The 19430-nt window shown below is 49.3% G+C and overlaps 1 protein-coding gene across 1 annotated transcript in view; it reads right to left on the minus strand.

Annotated features, from left to right (window-relative positions):
* The window catches only part of Txndc5 (thioredoxin domain containing 5), a 28542-nt gene extending 11657 nt beyond the window's left edge, over positions 1-16885 (minus strand). Inside the window, exons 1-4 of the mRNA XM_047558037.1 lie at positions 16583-16885; positions 11740-11889; positions 5279-5384; positions 1210-1330 (exon numbers count right to left, since the gene is read on the minus strand). Of these exons, the coding sequence (XP_047413993.1) occupies positions 1210-1330; positions 5279-5384; positions 11740-11889; positions 16583-16833 (628 nt within the window). The 5' untranslated portion in view covers positions 16834-16885. The remainder of the gene's footprint in view (positions 1-1209; positions 1331-5278; positions 5385-11739; positions 11890-16582) is intronic.
* Positions 16886-19430: the final 2545 nt, after the last annotated feature.

The following is a 19430-nucleotide window of genomic DNA, read 5'->3' on the forward strand; positions in this document are numbered from 1 at the left end:
GCAGGACTCCGCCACATCAGTGCTCCTGCCGCATCCTCACCTCCACAGCAGAGGTGTATTTGAGGAAACGGTGCAGTACACATTTAAAAAATGAGCACCATCTCTGCAGGGCTGAAACCATGTCAGCGGACAGGCAGGTCCCTAGCCTGGGGCGGCAAGGTGGAGACGGAGTCTCCAGGAACCCAATCAGAATACTGATGGGAAACCAGCAGGAGTAGCAGCTCCGGCTGTCTTCTGGGGAGAGATCCTAGTCGAGCAGCATGACATGGGGCCTACAGAAGGCTGCTCTGCAGCGGGGACTTGCCCAGGGCCAGGATGGACGGGGCTCCCTGGGGACCATCTATGGCCAGGTGATCTGGGTAGTGCACCCGCAGAGCCAATCTCCTGCAGGAGAAGACCTGCTGAGCTTCCACTGCTGGGGTGTGGTGCACATTAAGGAACAGGAGAAGACTGAAGGCGTCGTGGCGAATTATTTTAGAGCACAGTGGCCGAGGGGTCCGGCTGCCAGCAGGCACGCGCTGCAAGGTCAGATCAGCTCTAAGCCTTTCTCACAAGGTTTCCCACGTCTTCCCTGGGATTTCTCTCCATGGCAGCCCCTGACAATGGCAGCCCCTGACAATGGCAGCCAGCAAGGAGGCTGCGTTTGCATTCCAGTCCCCCACAATGGAGCCAACTTTCCTGAAACATGTCCATGTCTGAACAAAGACGGACTCGTGCTCATTCACACTGGAGACTGCAGGTAGATCATTTTGATCTTTAGGGGACCATTTCTAAAATGTGAGATGTGGTGCAGGAAGATATTTTCAGTGTGGAGAACACTTGATTCAGAGGTTATCATGGTCCCCCTCAAATCTGCTTAAACAGGTAGGAGAAGCTTGTTGCTGCCTAAGGCCAATACGCATGTGATCAGCATTAATACAAATAAAATCTTTCTTATCCAGAGTGCACCGAACAGCCAGTGTACGACCTGAGCGCGCCTGTGTGTGACTCCAACCTTCAGCACTGAGGGCTTTAGCTCTGAGTTAGGCCTGGCAGGTTTCCAGGGGCAAAGATGGAAGAAAAAAGAATGGCCAAGAGCAGGTGCAGTAAACCATCTGCTGGGCCCAGAAGAGACCCTGGTCATAACCAAAGCCCGCAGGTCATGGAACAGGGTCAGTGTTCCAGGAAGCAGGCCTCCCCCCTCGCGCGTCCAGGCCTCGCCCGCCTTACCCTGTGCAACGTGCAGCTCGAAGTTGCTCGCTGAGAGCTCGTAGAGACCCTGCTTGAGCTCCGGGGCCCTGGGGGGCTGGGGCTGGGGCTCTGGCTCTGGCTCTGGCTCTGGCTCTGGTGTCTGATAGAAAAACAAAACAACAGTCACTGGATTCGTTCACGCAGACACAGTGAAGCCGATCGGGTGACCCGTCTCTGTCTAGGGCCTTCTGCAGATGCCCTCCCCTGAGCCCCTGCACCTCTGTCGATGCTGCTGTGTTGGTGAGGCTGGGCTGGAACTGCCTCCGTCTGTGCTCTGGGTGTTTTAGCAGCAAGCCCCTCGCCAGCTCATCCTACAGGACTGAGGCTCAGAGGCAGCCAGTGACAGCTGTCCCCACCCAAACACCCATCAAACAAAGCAGACAGGCTGAAGGACAGTCTCACCCCAAACTCTGCCCTCTTCTCTGAAGTGTGTTCTGAGATTTCACATGAGCTCAAACGAGGTGACATAAAGTGCTGTACGTCATCCTTCCTGAGATGTCCAGAGGGCTTTCAGAAGTGACGTGTTCCTATAAGGCTCACTTATGTGACTGCTGGAGACACCAGGGCAGTCCCCGCCATCACCAGAACACCACAGTATATGACAAGAACAGGTACAGCCCCGTCAGGTTGGTGATGGTGGAAGCTGATGGGACTCTCAGTTGTCAATATTCATCAAGAGTCATTATTTTTCAAAAATGTATTTATTTATTTAAAAATTACTTTCAAAAACAAATTTATTTTTAAAAATTAATTTTTGAAACTTATTTGCAAAAATGCGTATTAATATTCTTTAACTTCTGACTTTGCAATTTTATGTCTGAAAAGATATTCTTCAAACATCACTAAAAAGAGGAGGAAAGACAGAAAACTTGGAATGGAACCACCATTTGGCCCAGTTATCTCACTCCTTGGTATATACTCAAAGGACTTAAAATCAGCATACTATAGTGACGCAGCCACATCAATGTTTAGAGCAGCTCAATTCACAATAGCTAAGCTATGGAACCAACCTAGGTGTCCTTCAGCAGATGAATGGATAAAGAAACTGTGGTATATAAACACAATGGAACGTTAGTCAGCCATAAAGAAGAATGAAATTATGGCCTTTACCATTAAATGGATGGAACTGAAGACTATCATGCTAAGTGAAATAAGCCAATCCCCAAAAACCAAAGGAGGCTGAATGTTCTCTCTGATATGCAGATGCTTACAATAGGAAAGGGGGGTTCACCAGATTGGACAGGGTGAAGTGGGGTAAGGGTGAGGGGATTGGAATAGGAAAGATAGTAAAGTGAATTAGACATAACTGTCCTATGTTTATATATGAATACATGACCCGTGTATCTCCACATCATGTACAACCACAAGGATGGGAAGTTATACTCCATGTATATATGATATGTCAAAATACATTCTGCTGTCATGTATAACTAAAAAGAATTTTTAAAAAATTTTAAAAAGAGGAGGAAATAAAACTCTTCAAAAGATAAACATGTTCCTTAAGGCATTTCTGATGTCAGAAGAATTATAAATAATCTAAATATCCACTAATAGCAGAAGAATTAAATTATGGCAAATCCACATGATATAGTGATGTAAAATATTCATTAGAGAAATGGTGAAACATTTACATGACTATAACTGCTTTTTAAAAAAGCAGGTAAGTAAACATGGAAACATAAAAAAGTGGATACAATGTAAAGAATGGCAGATTTTCTTTCCTTTGAGTATCTTTAATATTTTCATAAAACTAAGGGGGAGAAAATCTCAGCTTATTATGCAAGAATATAAAAATGTAAATATTAAATTATTTAGGGTATAAATACAGATGAAGAACTTTAAAAAAAAAACTTTTGATTTAAAAAGCTAAGTTAAAATTGAAAAGAACTTCTGATTTTCAGTACAGATTGAGCATCCCCACTCCAAAGACCCCAAATCCAAAATGCTCCAAAATCCGAAGCCTTTTGAGCACCAGCATGATATACAAGTGGAAAATCCCACAACTGACTTCCCGTAATAGGTTGAAGTCAGAAAGCAGGCACGCTACAAATACCATATTAAAAATTACCTTTGGGCTGTGTATATAAGGTATATGTAACACACACACAAACAAGCATAAATCAATTTCAGGTTTTGGGGGCTCCCTCCCCAAGATATCTCATTATGTGTATGCGGATATTCCAGAATTTGAAAAAATGTGAAATACTTCTGGCCCTGAGCATTTTAGGAAAGGGTGCTCAATATGTACAAAGTTTCTAAAATTTAACTTTTGCATGATAAGACACATTGTCACTGTCTTTGTTTCTGGCAATGACCTGAAAGCCCTATGGCCTTGGAGACACTAAGATGTGGAAGTCAGGTAACTGGCTTCAGGGTGACGGGCAGATTTCCTGCAGCCACCCTCTCCTTCACCGAGGAGAGGGGAAACGACCCTCAGAACATGGAGGCCAAGCCCGGCTCACTGCACCACCCTCCCTAGCCTGGAGGCAGGCTGGAAGAGGGGACACTGGCCCCCAACACAACATCTTGGAGATAAAATCTTCCTCGCATCCTGACACTGGCAATTAAATAAAGCCATGGTAGAAGATGGGCTTTTGGGTGCAAAGTTTATTTTAAAAGTTTTTTTCTTTTTCTTTTTTTTTTTTTGAGGCTTTAAAGTTGTTCTCCTCCCACCAATTACCCAACCCCCCCTCCCAAAAGAGAACTTTTTCACAAAGCAAACAAGGTGAAGTTTAAATCTGTATGAAAGTTGCACCTGCCGGGTCAGCTTTCTCACCATGACAAAGATGCAAATTTTCTCTCTGAGAGGTCTGTGGTTTCTCCTGTTTCCTATAATTAGATAAGTCTCCAGCGGACCCTGGTGCTGCACCCACACTCTTCAACACCTGGTGGCAGTTTGAAATGTGAGCTACGGTAGTGCTGAAGAAACAGCAGAGTTTCTGATGAGCTGTGACTGACAGCCACAGAAAACACAGGACAGAGTTCAGAGCCACAGGCATGCCCTGGAAAATGACATCAATGAGCAGCAGAGATCGACTGCTGGGTTGCAGGGGGCCACAGACCACCTTCAAGTCACCGGACACCTGTCTGACAAGACGGGCAGTCCTAAGTTAACAGTTGACATTGAAGTCACATTCAGTGACTGCAGATGTTCCTGATATTCCATCAGAGACTCGCGGCAAGGGATTGCTGGTCACGTGCCAGTCCTACTGACATCACGGCACAAACCATCAAAGCCTAACCCAGCCGCTGTGGGCCTGGGCACTCGGCGTTCATCAGAAGGCACCACACACAAAGGAACGGTTTGTGATCATATGATCTACCACAGGATGGAGGCTTGCAACCTCGGCCAGGTCGGGGGAGAAGTAACACTCTCAGGGTATCTGTGATTTCCTAACAGGAGTCCTCTACAGGGAGGTCCATAAGACACTCGGGGTACTTACTAATGTTAAGTGGGGGTTGAGAATGGAAAAGAGAAGGACAGACCCGTGCTATGGGGATGGTTGGTAGAGGCAGGACTGAGCCAGGGGACCGTGGGTGGTGAAGGTCAAAGGCCCTGGGGAGAAAGGAGGAAGTGGCAAGCTGGCCTGGACTGGATATTCTGCCCTGGGTCCCGGGCGGTCCAGAATCAGTCCCTGACCCTAAAGAAATGTTATTTCTATTTCACATATGAGTGGTACGGTGGCTATATTGAAAAGTAGAAAGTGCCTATCTGTGAGACCGTACACTGAAATAGTCACAAAGGACACCTGTTAAAGACTAAGTCAGCCAAACAAGGGACGGGGACAGGGGAGACAGGTGGGCAAAACAGCGACACCTGTGGAAACTGGGAGTTAGTTGGGTAGGTGTTTCTACTTTTGTGCTTGTTTGAATATTTCCATCAAAAAAAAAAAAAAAAAACAAGTTAATCTTTATTACGATATCAAGGAGTTCTAACCAAGCATTGCTTTAAAATGGCAATCTTAATTATTCATGTCATCTGGGCTCTGCCCAGTTACCCAGAACCCCAAAACTGTAGGAAGGAAGGAGGGAGGGAGGGGGCACTCACAGACGGCTCCTCGTTCAGCGTCTGCAACATCCAGTTCTCCAGTGTCTGGAAGTCCCGAGGGCCCTGGTACTTCACTGCTTCTTGGCCAGGCTTAAAAAACTTCAGGCTGAAAGAACAAGGAAGGATTAGTCAGAGCAGAAGTTGAAAGCCTTTCAAGCTGTCTGAGCAGAGCCCCTTGTCTTATCAGGGAGTAAACTCATTTAGTGGAACAGGCAGAAGATCCGCTGTCCAGGGGCTGCAGCCAGGCACCTCTCTGTCACTCTCTGATAAAATGTGAAAAGAGAAACAAAAATAACATCCCAGGAGATAACGTATTCACATAATCCTGAACTTTCAGAAGCTTCTGATGTTCTTCAAGGAAAAAGAAATGAAGGTAAAAACGCCCAGCCCCACGCTGTGAACGGAAGCCCACACTGCAGGGTTGGGTGCTTGTGTGCAGAAGGCCAGGCTTCTCCCCGTTCAGTGTCTGTCACCCTTCCCAGGCCAGGTATCGGTGTCCTTGGTTGCTGCCGTTACGTGTGTCTGAATTAGGACTATGGCAGACACGGCACTGTTTTGCAACACACGGATTTCAAAGCTACCGTGGCAGGTGTTCGGCTCCCGCGAGTAAACGAGCAGTTACTGTGAAAATTCCGGTTTCCAGCGCTAAGGCCAGGCCCTGGCATTGGCTGACGCAGTCCCATTCCCTCCCAGCCCCAGGGAGGAGGAACCTTTTCTTTTCCTTTCATATTTTGGCCTCTGAAGGAATCTTCAGAGAGGACAAGAGAGCCGCTCCTTCTATGGTGAGCACAAGACATCCCCAGAGGGGGACACAGGCAGTTCCTTGTCCCGGGTCCCTCCCCTGGAAATGGGAAAGCATGCTTCCGGTGAACTTCACAGAAAAGGCCCAGACGGAGGGGGAAAGGCGGCCACCGTCCAAAGAGAAAAGCGATCCGGACTGGCGTCTGTTGGGGGCCTGCTCACCTAGGACACCCCGAACATTCCCATGACACATATGTGGATTTGGTGTGTCAGTGGCTGAGGTTAGAATCAAATTAATAAGTCAACATATGCTGAACTCAGACGCGTAGCTCGAACAGCGTCTTGGTCTGTTTGGGCTGCTATCACAGAACACCACTGACTCCATGGCTCATGAACAACAGAAATTTATTTCTCACAGTTCCAGAGACTGGGAAGAGCAAGACCAATGGGCTGGCAGATTCAGTACCCGTGAGGGCTTTCGGGCTTATTGCTGGCACCTTCTCCCTGTGTCCTCATGTGGCAGGTGAGACGGGTTTTCTGGGGCCTCGTTAGTAGAGGCAAAAACCCCATTCATGGTGACTCTGCCCTTGTAACCCTGTAACCTCCCAAAGGTTCCACCTCCTAATGCCACCACACTGGGCGTTAGGATTTCAACCTATGAATCTTAGTGGACACAAACATTCAGTCCATAACACTTACTTCCCTTGAGGTGAGGGCCTTAAGATAAAGTCTCATAATTTCACAAGAAAACCAGTGCCTTGGTTAGATTAGGCACAGAAGGAGAAAGTGTTCCCTGGCCCTGGCATGAACCTGAGTTCACGTGAAGGGGCTTGGGTGAGGTCCCCAACAGGCCGCCAATCAAGAACAATGCCTGGTCTCAGAAGCTCATACAGACGCCCCTCAATTTATGATGGGGTTATAAATCCTAATAAACCCATCATAAATTGAGAATATCCTACATCAAAAATACATTTAATACACCTAAGTTATCCAACATCATAGCTTAGCCTGGCCCACCTTAAACATGCTCGGAATACTTAGTGTTAGTTTACAGTAAGCGAAATCAACTAACACAGGCCAGCGTATGACAGGGTCTTGATTATCTCACGCTCTGCTCTGCATGGGTGTCTCATGTACTTATGAGTGCGACGGACAGCATGGCTGTATGGCGGATGCATTCAACCCCGTCAGAAAGTCAAGTTGGAAAACAGCTGTGGGGGACCATCTGCACTTTCATGGCCACACACACACAAAAGCCAAGCAGAACTAGACCTGGCTATGGTCCGATGCCTCCAATGATGAACAAGCACCTCAACATTACAAGCAACCCAAGGTGGGCTGACAAGCACGGCTGCCCTCACCCCCAGAGCATCCGCGGCTCTGGCAGGGGACCTTACGGCCACAGTGACATGGCCGTTGTTCACTGTGCTTCTCCTCCTACTCTCCCGAGTGCCTCTGCCACTGAAGTACAGCAGGGCGGAAACCAGGTCCATCCTCGAATCTCAGGGAGGACCCAGGGTTGTCGAACTCAGCTCTCCTTTCTTTGCTAAAGTGAAAACGCTACTCTGATTTTTAAAATTTGGTGCATATTAAGCAAAACAAAAAAACAACAAGTTTTTAAAAATCTCTTCACACTGATGGATTGAAAACATCTCTAATGTGCTCAAGTCGGAGATTTTTCCTAAGTTCACAAAGCCCAGGGAGAGCTGGCAGATCTTTCCGCTGGCCTGGGGCATGATGGGGGCTGGGTGCAGGGCACAAACCCAAGAGCACAGCCCCCCATTTCTCTGCTGTGGCCAAAGCTGTCTGAGGCACTGGTCTCCTGATGACACGTCTCTTTCAAGCAAACGTTAGGGGAGAAAATGCCCATTAGGTGTCACTCTGGAAAACTGAGAAAAGTTCTATAGAGGGTATTAGGGGTTGAACTGAGTCCCCCAAAACAGACCTGTCGAAAACAACCCCCAGCCTCAGAATGAGGTCTTATTTAGAAACAAGATCTTGCCGGGCACAGTGACACATACATGTAATCCCAGTGGTTTGGGAGGCTGAGGCAGGACGATCACAAGTTCAAAGCCAGCCTCAGCAACTTAGAGAGGCCCTAAGCAGCTCAGTGAGATTCTGTCCCTAAATAAAATATAAAAATGGCTGGGGATGTGGCTCAGTGGTTAAGCGCCCCTGGGTTCAATCCCTGGTACCAAAAATAAGTAAATAAATAGAAACAGGATCTTTATGCTGGTGGTCAGGTTCAAAGGAGGTCAATTAGGGTGGGCCCTCATTTGACCTGAGACAGTGCCTATTAGGAGGGGGAATTCAAACACAACACATGTACATGGGAAGCCACGTGGAGATGTGGGGTGGAGGAATGCATGATTGCCAGTCACTGTGGTGTGGCCCTGGAATACCCCAAAGGCCCATTGTGAAGGGTTTGTCTCCCAGTGTGCTGCTACTGAGAGGCAGTGGAACTTTAAAGAAGGGGGTTTAATGGAAGATCTTGGGTCACTGAGGGTTGTGTCCGTGAAGGGGACTGTAAGACCCTGACTGCTCCTCTTCCCCTTGTTCTTGGCTTCCTGACCACCAGGAGGTGAGTAGCCTGTTCCACCGCACTTACGCTGTGGTGTGCGGCCTCACCAACACCCCAAAACCAAGAGACTATGGGCTGAAGCCTCCAAAACTGTAAGCTAAAACAAACCTTTCCTCTTTTTAGGTTGATTATCTCAGGTATTTTGTGACAGTAACACAAAGTCAATATACCATCGGAAGCCAGGAAGCAGCAAAGATTCCTCTTACAGGTTTCAGAGTGATCTGGAAGACTCCTTAATTTTGGAATTCTAGCCTCCAGAATGTGAGACAATACATCTGTGTTGTTTTCAGCCACCCAGGTGTACAGTTCTTTGTCGGGACAGCCTCAGGAGACCAATGTGGACGGTGTGGCTCCCCGTCAGTCCAGTCCCTGGTCAGGGTTTCCCAGACATAATGATTCTTTCCTGGCTCGGGAAGAAGCCCTTATAACATTTTCCTGAGCATAGTCAGCCATCCCCAGAGGCTCTTGGAGTCCAAACTCCCTCCCACTGCAGTCTTTTACTCCAGTTAAATGTACCAGGGAAAGAATGACGTAAAAGCTCATGTTGACACACACCCTGGGGCCAGGCATCGACATTCATCATCAGATTCAGGCTCGGAATGACTCTGTGGGAGTCATGTTGAGAAAAAGTAAAAGCTCACACAGGTAAATCTATAAATGCCTCGATGCAACTATGCAATACCACTTCCTGCACTCTGAGAAAACACAAACATAGAGCCTCTTCTCAGGCACTTGGGCAGGCCCGTAAGGGTCCTGGGGCTCCCTCCCAGAGCACAGTGTGAGCTCATTTTCATTCTTCTTAACAACATAAAGCCGGTTCCTGGTTAACCCGAGGAGTCCCTGACTTCTAAATCAAAATCAGGACAGGCAGTCCAAACGGGTCTTGTTTAGTCTGTGAACAGCTCTGTGGAGTGAGCCGTAGCTGACAGCGCTTCCGACCAGATCCAGAAGGAAGCCTGTCCTTCCCTCCCTGAGGCCTGACATGGCGTGTCTCTCTCAGCCCCGACAGCTCTGGTTCAGCCTCTCTGAGCACGGTTTGCGGCGTACACCGTCCCACAGCACAGCCAGCCAGACTGCACACACAGGTCCACCTCCGCTGCCCCTGCCTTTTGGAAGTAATGGGTTTTTACCAACCACCAAAGACCAAGAGCTCCCAAGTCCTCGATGGAAATGCCAAATTTCCAAATTTAGGAGTAACTCTGTTGTTGACCAAGCACGCACAGATCAGGGTTTACACGCAGGTTGTTCGACTGAACTCCCACCCTGACAGGAGGGTGAGGTGGGCATCATCATGGCACCCGGGCTAAACGTCATAGCCAGAGCTGCGTGGTATGTGAATAGTGGCACTGGGATTCCAGCATGACTTCCATGTTCAAGCCCAGGGTTGGAGGGAACCCTTTTCCATGCTGCCTCTCAGGCTTGAAGATCAGCTCTGATTTTATCCTCCATCAATGGCTCCCTGCGGTACTCAGTTAAGTGATGAATTAGATGGGCCTGACTTCATTCCCCAACTGTAGCAAGGACGTAGGGAACAGCAGTGGCCAGCCCTTCAGCCTCTGTGGAAAGGGCGCCTTCCCTCCTAGCAAACTGCTTTTCCTTCCAACGCTGGCCAAGTGGTCTGAATGGGGCTGCCGTCTTCTCAAGCCCCTGCCTCCCCCACCACCGTGACCATTCCTGGACCAAATACTCCATCTGAGCAGGGCCCTCAGTCACAGGCCCAAGTCTTTTCATGGGGAGAGAGAGATGCAGAGCTGGAAAGCTCAGTTACTTCCAGGAAGGCACAACAGAAACACCCCCAGGCCCTGGGGCTGAGTGTACAGTCTTTTAATTTACCCTCTCTACTATGATTTGAATGCCCCCCCAAAACTCACATTAAATTTAGTCCCCATTATAGGTATTAAGAGGCAAAACCAGGCAGGACCTTCAAGAGGTAATTAGGATTAGATGAGTTTGTCACAGTGGGACCCCCAGGACAGTGGCTTTATAAGAAGAGGAAGAGAGAGTCAAGTAAACAAGCACGCTCCGTCTCACCATGGATGCCCTGGGCCACCTCGCGATTCTGCCTCATTCCCACCAGCAAGAAGGCCTCACCAGATGTGGCCCACTAGCCTTGGACCTCCAGGACTACGAGCTGAATAAACCTTTATTTTTCATATAAAGTACCCAGTCTATGGTATGTGGTTATAGGAACAGAAAACAGACTAAGACACTGTCTTTTGTTGAACAAGCCAGTGTGCTGGTCAGCTAAAAAGTACTGTAATGGATACCTGAGCTAATGAGGTTATGAAAAGACTTATTTATGTTTTTATTTTAATTGGTGCATGATAATTATACATAATAGTGGGATTCATTAGGAAAGGGTTATTTGACTCATGGTTTTGGAGGTTTCGGGCCACGGGGTGCTTGGACCCATCGCCTTCGGGCCTGCGGTGAGGCGGCACATCACCGCAGCAGCAGGGTGTAGGAAACTGCTCACGGGAAGCAAGAGAGACAGAGAAAGGAGGAGCCCAGGCCCCGATCCCCCTCAAGGGCACACCCCAACAACCCGACTTCCCCCACTAGGCCCCACCTCGTCGAAGTCCCCACTACCCCTCGATAGTGTCGCACACTGATGACCAAGCCTTTAAAACAGGGGCCTTTGGCTGGCCTTTCTGCAAACCCAAGCAGCCAATTACAAGTGGTTTCAAGAGACCAAAAGCACTGCTGTCAAGGGGTGAGTCTACCTTCCTCTCTAGCAGACACAGCCTTTGTGCTGAGCGCATGGGATGTCACTAGAGGAAAGGTGTTTTAGAGTTATAGAGTCACCAGACATTCAAACCCAAACTGGTGACAGTGTGTACCACGTCCTGGGGAACATCGCCAGCAGAGGATCTCAAGTGGATCCCCCAACTGTCCCACAAACACATCCTCTCATAAACAGAGAATCTCAGTGCTGATTAAAGTCCTTCTCCAAAGCACAGAAAACCTCTCAGGTGCCCACGGTGTTAAATATCGTCTTTCCCCAGCTATGGGATGGCCTGCTTCAAGTCAGCCTCTCCTCGCTCCTCCGATCTACAGAGGAGGTCACCCAAAGTTCAGCTTGGCCCTGCTTTGGCTGGAGGGAGCGGGGCGCCTCGTTGGGCCCTTCCTCCCGACTCACGTGGGGTATCCTCGCACACCCTGGGCGGAGCACACCTCTGAGTCCGCTGTGCAGTCCACTTTGGCCACGTAGACCTTGGCGTCCTCCATGCTGTTGTACTTGTCTCCCAGGTCATTCCAGGTTGGCTGCAGCCGCTGGCAGTGTCCACACCTGCAACAGGGAGAGTGGAACGGTCAGATGCAGTGCTGGGTCGGGGTGCCCAGCCCACCACTTCAGCCCTCTCCATCGGACAGTGGGCTCTCTGTCCTTTCTGTACCCACAGCAGATAGACAGCTCACAACTACTCCAGGACCTCACTCCCCTGCTGACACCCCTCAAAATAGCCTTAAATCAAGACTGAGCAAGGCAAGTGCTCGGATCCCCCATCTGACCCCTATGCCAGAACCCACCCACCACACCAGGCCCTGCTACAGCATTTGCAGTTTTTCAAAAGGGTCACAGCTTGGCTTCCCCGGGACCTGGTATGTTCTCTCCCTCCCTGATGCTTCTTCCCTAACCTCCACCTGGCCAACTCCTACTTGCTCCTCAGGCTTGGCTTGGGGGTCGCTTTCTCCAGGAAGTCTACCCTGCCTCCCGGGCTGCTCGATCCCCATTCTGTTCTCTTCTTCTGGAAATCTCTTTCTCCCAGCACAGCAGCAGCTTGGCACTTCTTGCGATTGCTCCTTTCTTAGGTCTCCTTGATCACAGAGCCAGACATGCACAAATGCCAGGCATCCTCAAAATCAAATCAGTTGGCATTTCTCTAGTGAAAAGCTAGTAAGTAAATTTTGTTCAAAAAGGAGTTTGTGACCACTCAATTTTCTAGGATTGATAAAATCAAACATCTAGTTATAATATTCATTGTGTGGACTTAGTCATACACAAATGTTTTTAAACTGCCTATCATTTAAAATAATCTGTTAGTTGGGATTATGGCTTCCTCCACTCTTCGCATCCATGACTGCATCAGCATCTTCCATCACTAGATCTGCTCTGAGTCACACAGCTGATGATCATCTTGTATCCTCAGCTGCCTGCAGTGCCACACTTGAATGCCAAGTGAGACCACACTGGAAACTTCATCCCCAGCGTCAAGTACAATCCCACAGCATTATGGCACGTGGGTACTTTTCATTTACCTAGTAAGTATGGCCTTCATGTCTACAATGTAACCACTTGTTACACTACTTTTTAAAGTGACCTTAAAAAAAAAAAAAAAAAAAAAAAACTTGCTTGTGTGAATACCCAGAACTTACAATTGTGAGTTCTTCTTCAAAATAATTTCTCAGTAAAATCTATTAAGCCTCTTTGTCTCTGACAGAAGACCTCAACAATAAGCATCTACAGGTAGAAAGGAAGAAGTCTGCTTCAAGCAAAGGTGTCTTTCCTGAGTGGCACTTTCTAGGCCAGCTTAGAGAATCCCAGCCTCATAAGAGATTCAAATATAGTACCTTCCCTTTTTTCCAGAAGACCACTGTGAGGAAAAACATTATGTTTAAGTATATGTGGCCCGAGTGCCAAGAAAGCAAGCATTGACGGCATTCCCAGCACACACGTGGTGTGTACAAAGTGCTTGTTGACTTCTTAGTTGAATGAATAATAATCAGAAAGAAAAAAACACAGTGAAACAGTACTTATGGATCCGACATGGGCCTGGCAAGGTTGGGGGAGACAAGAAGGAAAAGCCAAGTCCATGTTACCACAAAGTGTGCATGCAGTGGAAGACATGCATCTTGGTTTCTTGGCTGTCACTGGTTCCAGCATGCTCTGTTTTTTTTTTTTTTTTTTTTTTTTTTTTTTTTGAGTACCAGGGATTGAACTCAGGGGCACTTGACCACTGAGTCACATCCCCAGCCCTTATTTTGTATTTTATTCAGAGACAGGGTCTCACTGAGTTGCTTAGTGCCTCACTTTTGCTGAGGCTGGCTTTGAACTCATGATCCTACTGCCTCAGCCTCCCAAGCCACTTGGATTACAGGCATGTGCCATGGCACCGGGCAAGAGCATCTTACCACATCAAGAATGATTCTGTCTAAAGACACAGATCTGACAACCAGTTCATTTGGTGCTTAATCAAAAAAGCCATGATTCACCCTGATGCTGGAAGAAAAACTGGCTATGAGGACTTAGTGAGGGACTCTGGGGTAGTATCCAACAAGGCACCCCAACAGGGTTTTCAAGGGCAGTTCTGACTCCAAGAAAATTTGGTCTGACATGTATCCTTGACATGTTTTCTTGTGAAAACACAAGACATTAAACACAAGTATTAAGAATGAGTACAACAAATTAGAGCAAATAAAAAAAAAAAAACTTAAAGAAAAAAAAAGAATGAGTATAAAGATAAGTTCACTGGGCCAGGCATGGTGGCACATGCCTGCAATCCCAGCTATAGAGGAGGCTAAGGTAGGAGGATGGCAAGTTAGAGACAGCCTGAGCAACTTAGCAAGATCCTGTCTCAAAATAAAATTCTTTTAAAATGGCTAGGGATATAGTTTAGTTGTAGAGCACTTGCCTAGCATATGCAAAGCCTGGGTTCACAACAGAAAATGAGAATAAGTTCACTAGGTACCAAATCAAAATGGCACACCTGGGCCATGACCAACCTGGGTGTGCTGCCCCCAATCCTGCAGCAGCTATGGATTAAACCACAGGTACCATCTAGTCGGAACTGCTAATGTGGAGCCCTTGTGGCTCCACCTCCCACCTCTGAGGCAGCCAGCTGCATTCAGAGGATAGTCTGTGGTCAAGTAATACAGCAAGGTCCTAATCTTGAACTTGACGTCATCAAGTTCAGTGTAATCCACACATTGGCCATGGAGAAGATGTGACCTGATGTTGGCACAAAATTTACAGCAGAACAACCCCACAGCTGCCAGGTTCAGGGCAAAAGTACACAGATCCATCTTTCGTTACATTGTGTCCTTGCCCCCAGGTCACACAAAAGCTTTCAACATTTCCCAGCCCCTGAAATGGGAAATAAATGTGTGGGGTGAGGAGCAGTGTATTCTATCTGAGCTCCAAATTACTCTTAAAAGCCTAACTTGTGAAGGCTATCACAGAAACCCACACATCCCTCTATAAATAGTTGCAACAGACTAGTAAGAAGCAAACAAATAAAAATGTAAATTGTTTGCTCGTCTGGGAACACCCATCTAGACGTCCATAACCCACATACAATGAAAATGGAATCAGCTATTACCCAGACAGACTATACCGTCTTCTCTCTCAGTCCACAACCAGCTGGCACTTAGTGCAGAGATTTCAAAATTAAAACTGCATAAGCACTACAGGAGACTTAACTATGTGTATGCATCAATTTTGCTTTAAAAAAATAATAAAAATAGTAGAAGGATTTATTCTACTGAAATTGGCTCCAATTAAGTACAGTAGTGTATTTAATTGGAATTGTTACTCTGAGACTACTACTGCACAGTGTAACTATTAACATCAACCGATGTTTCATGCTACAAAGTATTTTCTATGCAATTGATAGTTGTAAAAACTGAAGGTTTCAATACATTGAAACAATGTATTCTATACATTGTTAACAGTAGTTATGAGCCAGACTAAACCAAAACAGCTGATTTAACACTAAATGAGCTGAAATATGATGGCCCTATTAGGAAGTTAAAAGAAAAAAGTCTTTCTAACTTCAAAAGACCTCATTTCTGAATGAGCCATTTTTCTTGGGCCCCTTTACTCATCCCTACATTCCTTTTCCTAAAGCCTCTCCTGAGCTCTGGGAAAAAATACTAAATTCTGCAGTAAGCACAGACAGAGCATTCCGACATCTCAAACTGCCTTGTGCACTAAGATTATGGGCTTTCTGCCCTGGCCCGTGGGAACTTCCTTCCTGGGGTACCTACAGCCACACCGGGCAGGAGAGCACTGAGTGCGCTTGCGTGCAAAATAATTCCCGGGATAAGGGGCAAGCAAGAGGTGTAACTTCAACCAGCAACTTTCTCACACTTTCCAAGTGACCTGGCCCCCCAAAACTTGGAGAGAGGAGGATGTGACAGACTTGAGTTGTGGGCCAGCAAGAGCAGAGCTCATCCACTCCAAGTTGCAGCGAGATACCAGAATTGGCATGACTGTCGGCTTACTAGAGCGGCACAGGAGTCCCGGTCGACCGACCCCATCTACCCCTTCGTACCCACACTTGGGTGAGTTTTTTATTTTTCAGTTAAACCCTCACGAAGGTGATTTGCCAGACGTCTACTTTGCCAGCGCGGCCAGCAGGAAGGATCCTCCCGGCGAGTGCACGTGTCCCCCGTGTGCCAGCCAACCCGCAGGCCGCTGTGACCGGCCGGCACAGGAAGTTTAGGACGCTGGGCAGGGGACCGGACCGGCAGGGTGACATCTGGGCTCCAGCAGCCCTGGAGCATAAGGACCCCATCTTGCTCTTCTCTTCAGTCCGGGGACGGGAGGGGGAGGTTCGCCAGCGAGGGGCAGGCGAGGGGCGGCCTCTCCCAGGCTCTCCCCGTCGGGGACCGCCCCCTCCTCCTGCACCGCCCCGGCCGCTGAGCGCCACGTCAGCGCCGAGCGTACGAGTCGTGGCGCCCACGCCCCCTGGACCCGCGCCCCAAGCCCGCGGCGCTCAAGCGCCCCACGCCTCCTGGCCCGAGCCCGCAGTGCCCACTCCCGGGGCCCCAGCACAGAGCCGCGAACCGCAGTTACCCACATCCCCGGGCCGGACCCCCGGGCCGCGGTGTCCCCGCGCCCCAGCGCCGAGCTCCGAGCCCGCGGTGCCTCCGCGCTCCCCGCCTCCTCCCCGGCCCGCGGGGCCGCTCCCGGCGCGCAGAATGCGGGGCTGGAGCCCGGCCTGCGTAGCGGGAGCCCGGAGGAGGGCGACGCGGTCAGTTACCAGGGCGCGAAGAACATGACGAAGTGCGCGGCGCTCTGGATCCCGTGCGTGAACATGTCGGCCGTGTACAGGTGCTTGGCGTGCGGGTCCTGCCCGTCCCCGCCGTCGGCCGCGGGGGGCCTGTCCGCCGCCGGCTCCTGGGCCCGGGCGCCCCAGCGCCCGCCGCCGCCATTGCCCAGCAGCAGCAGCAGCGCGGCCAGGCCGGGCAGCCGGGTCAGCGGCGGGAGGAGGCGTCCTGGGCGCGGGGGCATCGCGGCGGGGCTGCGCGCGCTCTCGCCGCGGCGACCGGTCCCCTCACCCGCGCCCGCCTCCAGCCGCCCGCCCCGCCCCGTCCCGCCCCTCCCCGCCCCGCCCGGAGAGGCCGCGCCCCCTCCTCGCCCCGCCCCGTCCCGTCCCGCCCGCGCGCGCCAGCTGCCCGGCGCAGGTCTGAGTGGGCGCGACGGGAGCGCCCGGCTGGGAGCAGAGTCTGGGCTGCCGGCGCCGGGATCCCGGAATGTTCGGGTTAATCCCGCGGGTCTCCTGCTTCTCCCCAAACCGGGGCCGCTCACTAGCCTTCCTGCTCGACTCACAGCGAAAGTCAACGCTGATGAAGGAAGGAAGAGTCCAGGCAGGGGAGCCCCAGAGGGCAATGTCAGCCTCCGTGATGCTAAGCACACACAAAGACCCCGGGATTTCAGGTCAAAGGAAGAAAAGAGCTGCTGTCAGCAGAATGTAGGAAATCGGGCAAATGTGGGTGGGGTTTGCACCTGTATGAGTCAGATTCTTGGCCAGACCTGCACTGTGATTTTGGACCTGGGCTCAGGTATGATGAAACCCACGTGCCTGTTATCCTTGCACTGCCTTAACTCGAGGGTGAAATGGAGAAGAGGTCAAAGCGTCCTCTGGTCAAGAAGGATTCCTCCTGGAAGCACTGGCTGGTGTCCTAGTGGGCCCTAAATCACCCTGGTTACAAAAACGAATGACGACAACCCTGCTCTAGGTGGACCGGTTTTGTGGATGGATGGCTGAGCAGTTTCTCCTGGGCCAGGGCAAAGCTAGCCTTACAACCCCCACAGGTACAGTGCACTCACTGCACCTTAGGACTGATGGTAATCAAAGGTTCCAGCCCTACCCTGAGGATCTGAAGCTAAATTAGGGAGAATTCTCTGCTGCTTTTTGGGACCCTGCTAGTTCCTTGCTTATCCTCAATCCAGGAAAACCCAGGTTGTTAAACCCTGGGTTAGCAACGGGGGAAACACCCATTGACTCACCTTATTCTCCAGCCTTAGGTTCATCTGCAAGTGAACATTTAACCCGGGTTTACCAAACAACAAACCCATCAATTTCCCTCCAAAAACTATTCTTCAAACTGCTGAAGTTTGAAATATGAAACATCTCCAACTTGCTCCTCATGTCCTTATGTCCCTAAATTCAAAGAAATCACATTTCTGGCGACCCGTATTTCTCTCCACCAGTCTCAGTGTTCATACACTGAACAGACAGCCTGACTTATTGCAGTAGCTTTCTAAGAGTCTCCTTTATTCATGTGACTCAAAAGTTAACTTTCCTACCACCTGCCTTTGTCCATGAGAATTTGGCGCTCAAACTTGGTCTAACACACCACCACTGCCTCTGTGGTATTGGCATATGGGTAAAGTGCAAACTCATTGGTCTGCCAATCAAGACTGTGATGTGGTTCCATCATGCCTGAGATCCCTGAGAAACGTACCCATTGCTAGAAGTCCTGGGATTTTCTCTAATAATCTGTAATTGTGAGACTCAAATCCTTATGCTCCCCCAAACCTCAGACCTTCCATACCCTTCCATAGTGCTATTGGGAAATTCCAACAAAGTATCCCCATATTCTCTTCTTATAGCACCAATGTTCTTTTTCATCTTAATAGAACATTGCTCAAAGAACTCTCTCAAGTGCTGGCTACTGGTTCTCTCACACCTTGAGTCCCTTAGAGCAGGAAGGAAGTCAGATGCTGTCCTTGTTCCTCATTGCTCTTTCCAAATCATTTCTTTCTACAAAACCCTCAGCTCCTGGTGTCATAAGTATGGTACCCTCTGCCCTTCCAGTTTTGTCATTCTTCCAGGTCACTCCCCCTCGTTCACTGAAGACTATGGTTCCTGGCTCACAAAATTCTTTGCCACACCTTTCCTGTCTTTATTCCTAGTATTATCAGCATCAGCATCTGGGTGGATGGTCCATCTGTTCCTCAGTAACTCCTTCTTAAAGGGAAACCCTAGCATTTGTCATCACCAGAATGTGCACTGTCTCCAAAATCTGAAGCCAAAGTGTTATGATGTGGATCTCGAATGTCTTCCAAGAGCCCACATGTTAAAGCCTTGTTTCCCAGGACGACGCTATTGAAACCTTTAAGACGTGGGGCCTACCGGGAGGTCATTAGGTCATTGGGGGACATGCCCTTGAAAAGGATTGTGGAACCCCAAGCCCTACTCTCTCTCCTTTGCTCCCTGGCTTTGTTCCGCCCCTCACACCCTCCATGAGGTGCTGCCTCACTGGAGGCCTAAAAGCAATAAGGCCAGCTGATCACGAACTGGAACCTCCAAAACGTGAGCCAAATAAACCTTTTCTCTTCTTGAGTTCATTACCTCAGGTATTTGTTACAGTGATGGGAAGCTGACTAACACAGAAGGCATCCCAGCCTGCCCAGGCCCCCTAGGCTCTAGAAACCTGCTCCTGCAGTGCACCCCCTCATCTTGACCCCCGAGCTGCTGATGCAGCACCTTCCCACAGTCCCTCAGGCTGCCACGTCTTCCCTCGCCTCTTGACAGACTAGATCCACGGTTCTCATCCTTTGCTTCCTGTCTTGTCATGCTCTTCCCAGAAACACTGGTGAGC

The sequence above is a fragment of the Sciurus carolinensis genome, chromosome 7, assembly GCF_902686445.1.
Source record: "Sciurus carolinensis chromosome 7, mSciCar1.2, whole genome shotgun sequence".
Taxonomy (NCBI): Eukaryota; Metazoa; Chordata; class Mammalia; order Rodentia; family Sciuridae; genus Sciurus; species Sciurus carolinensis.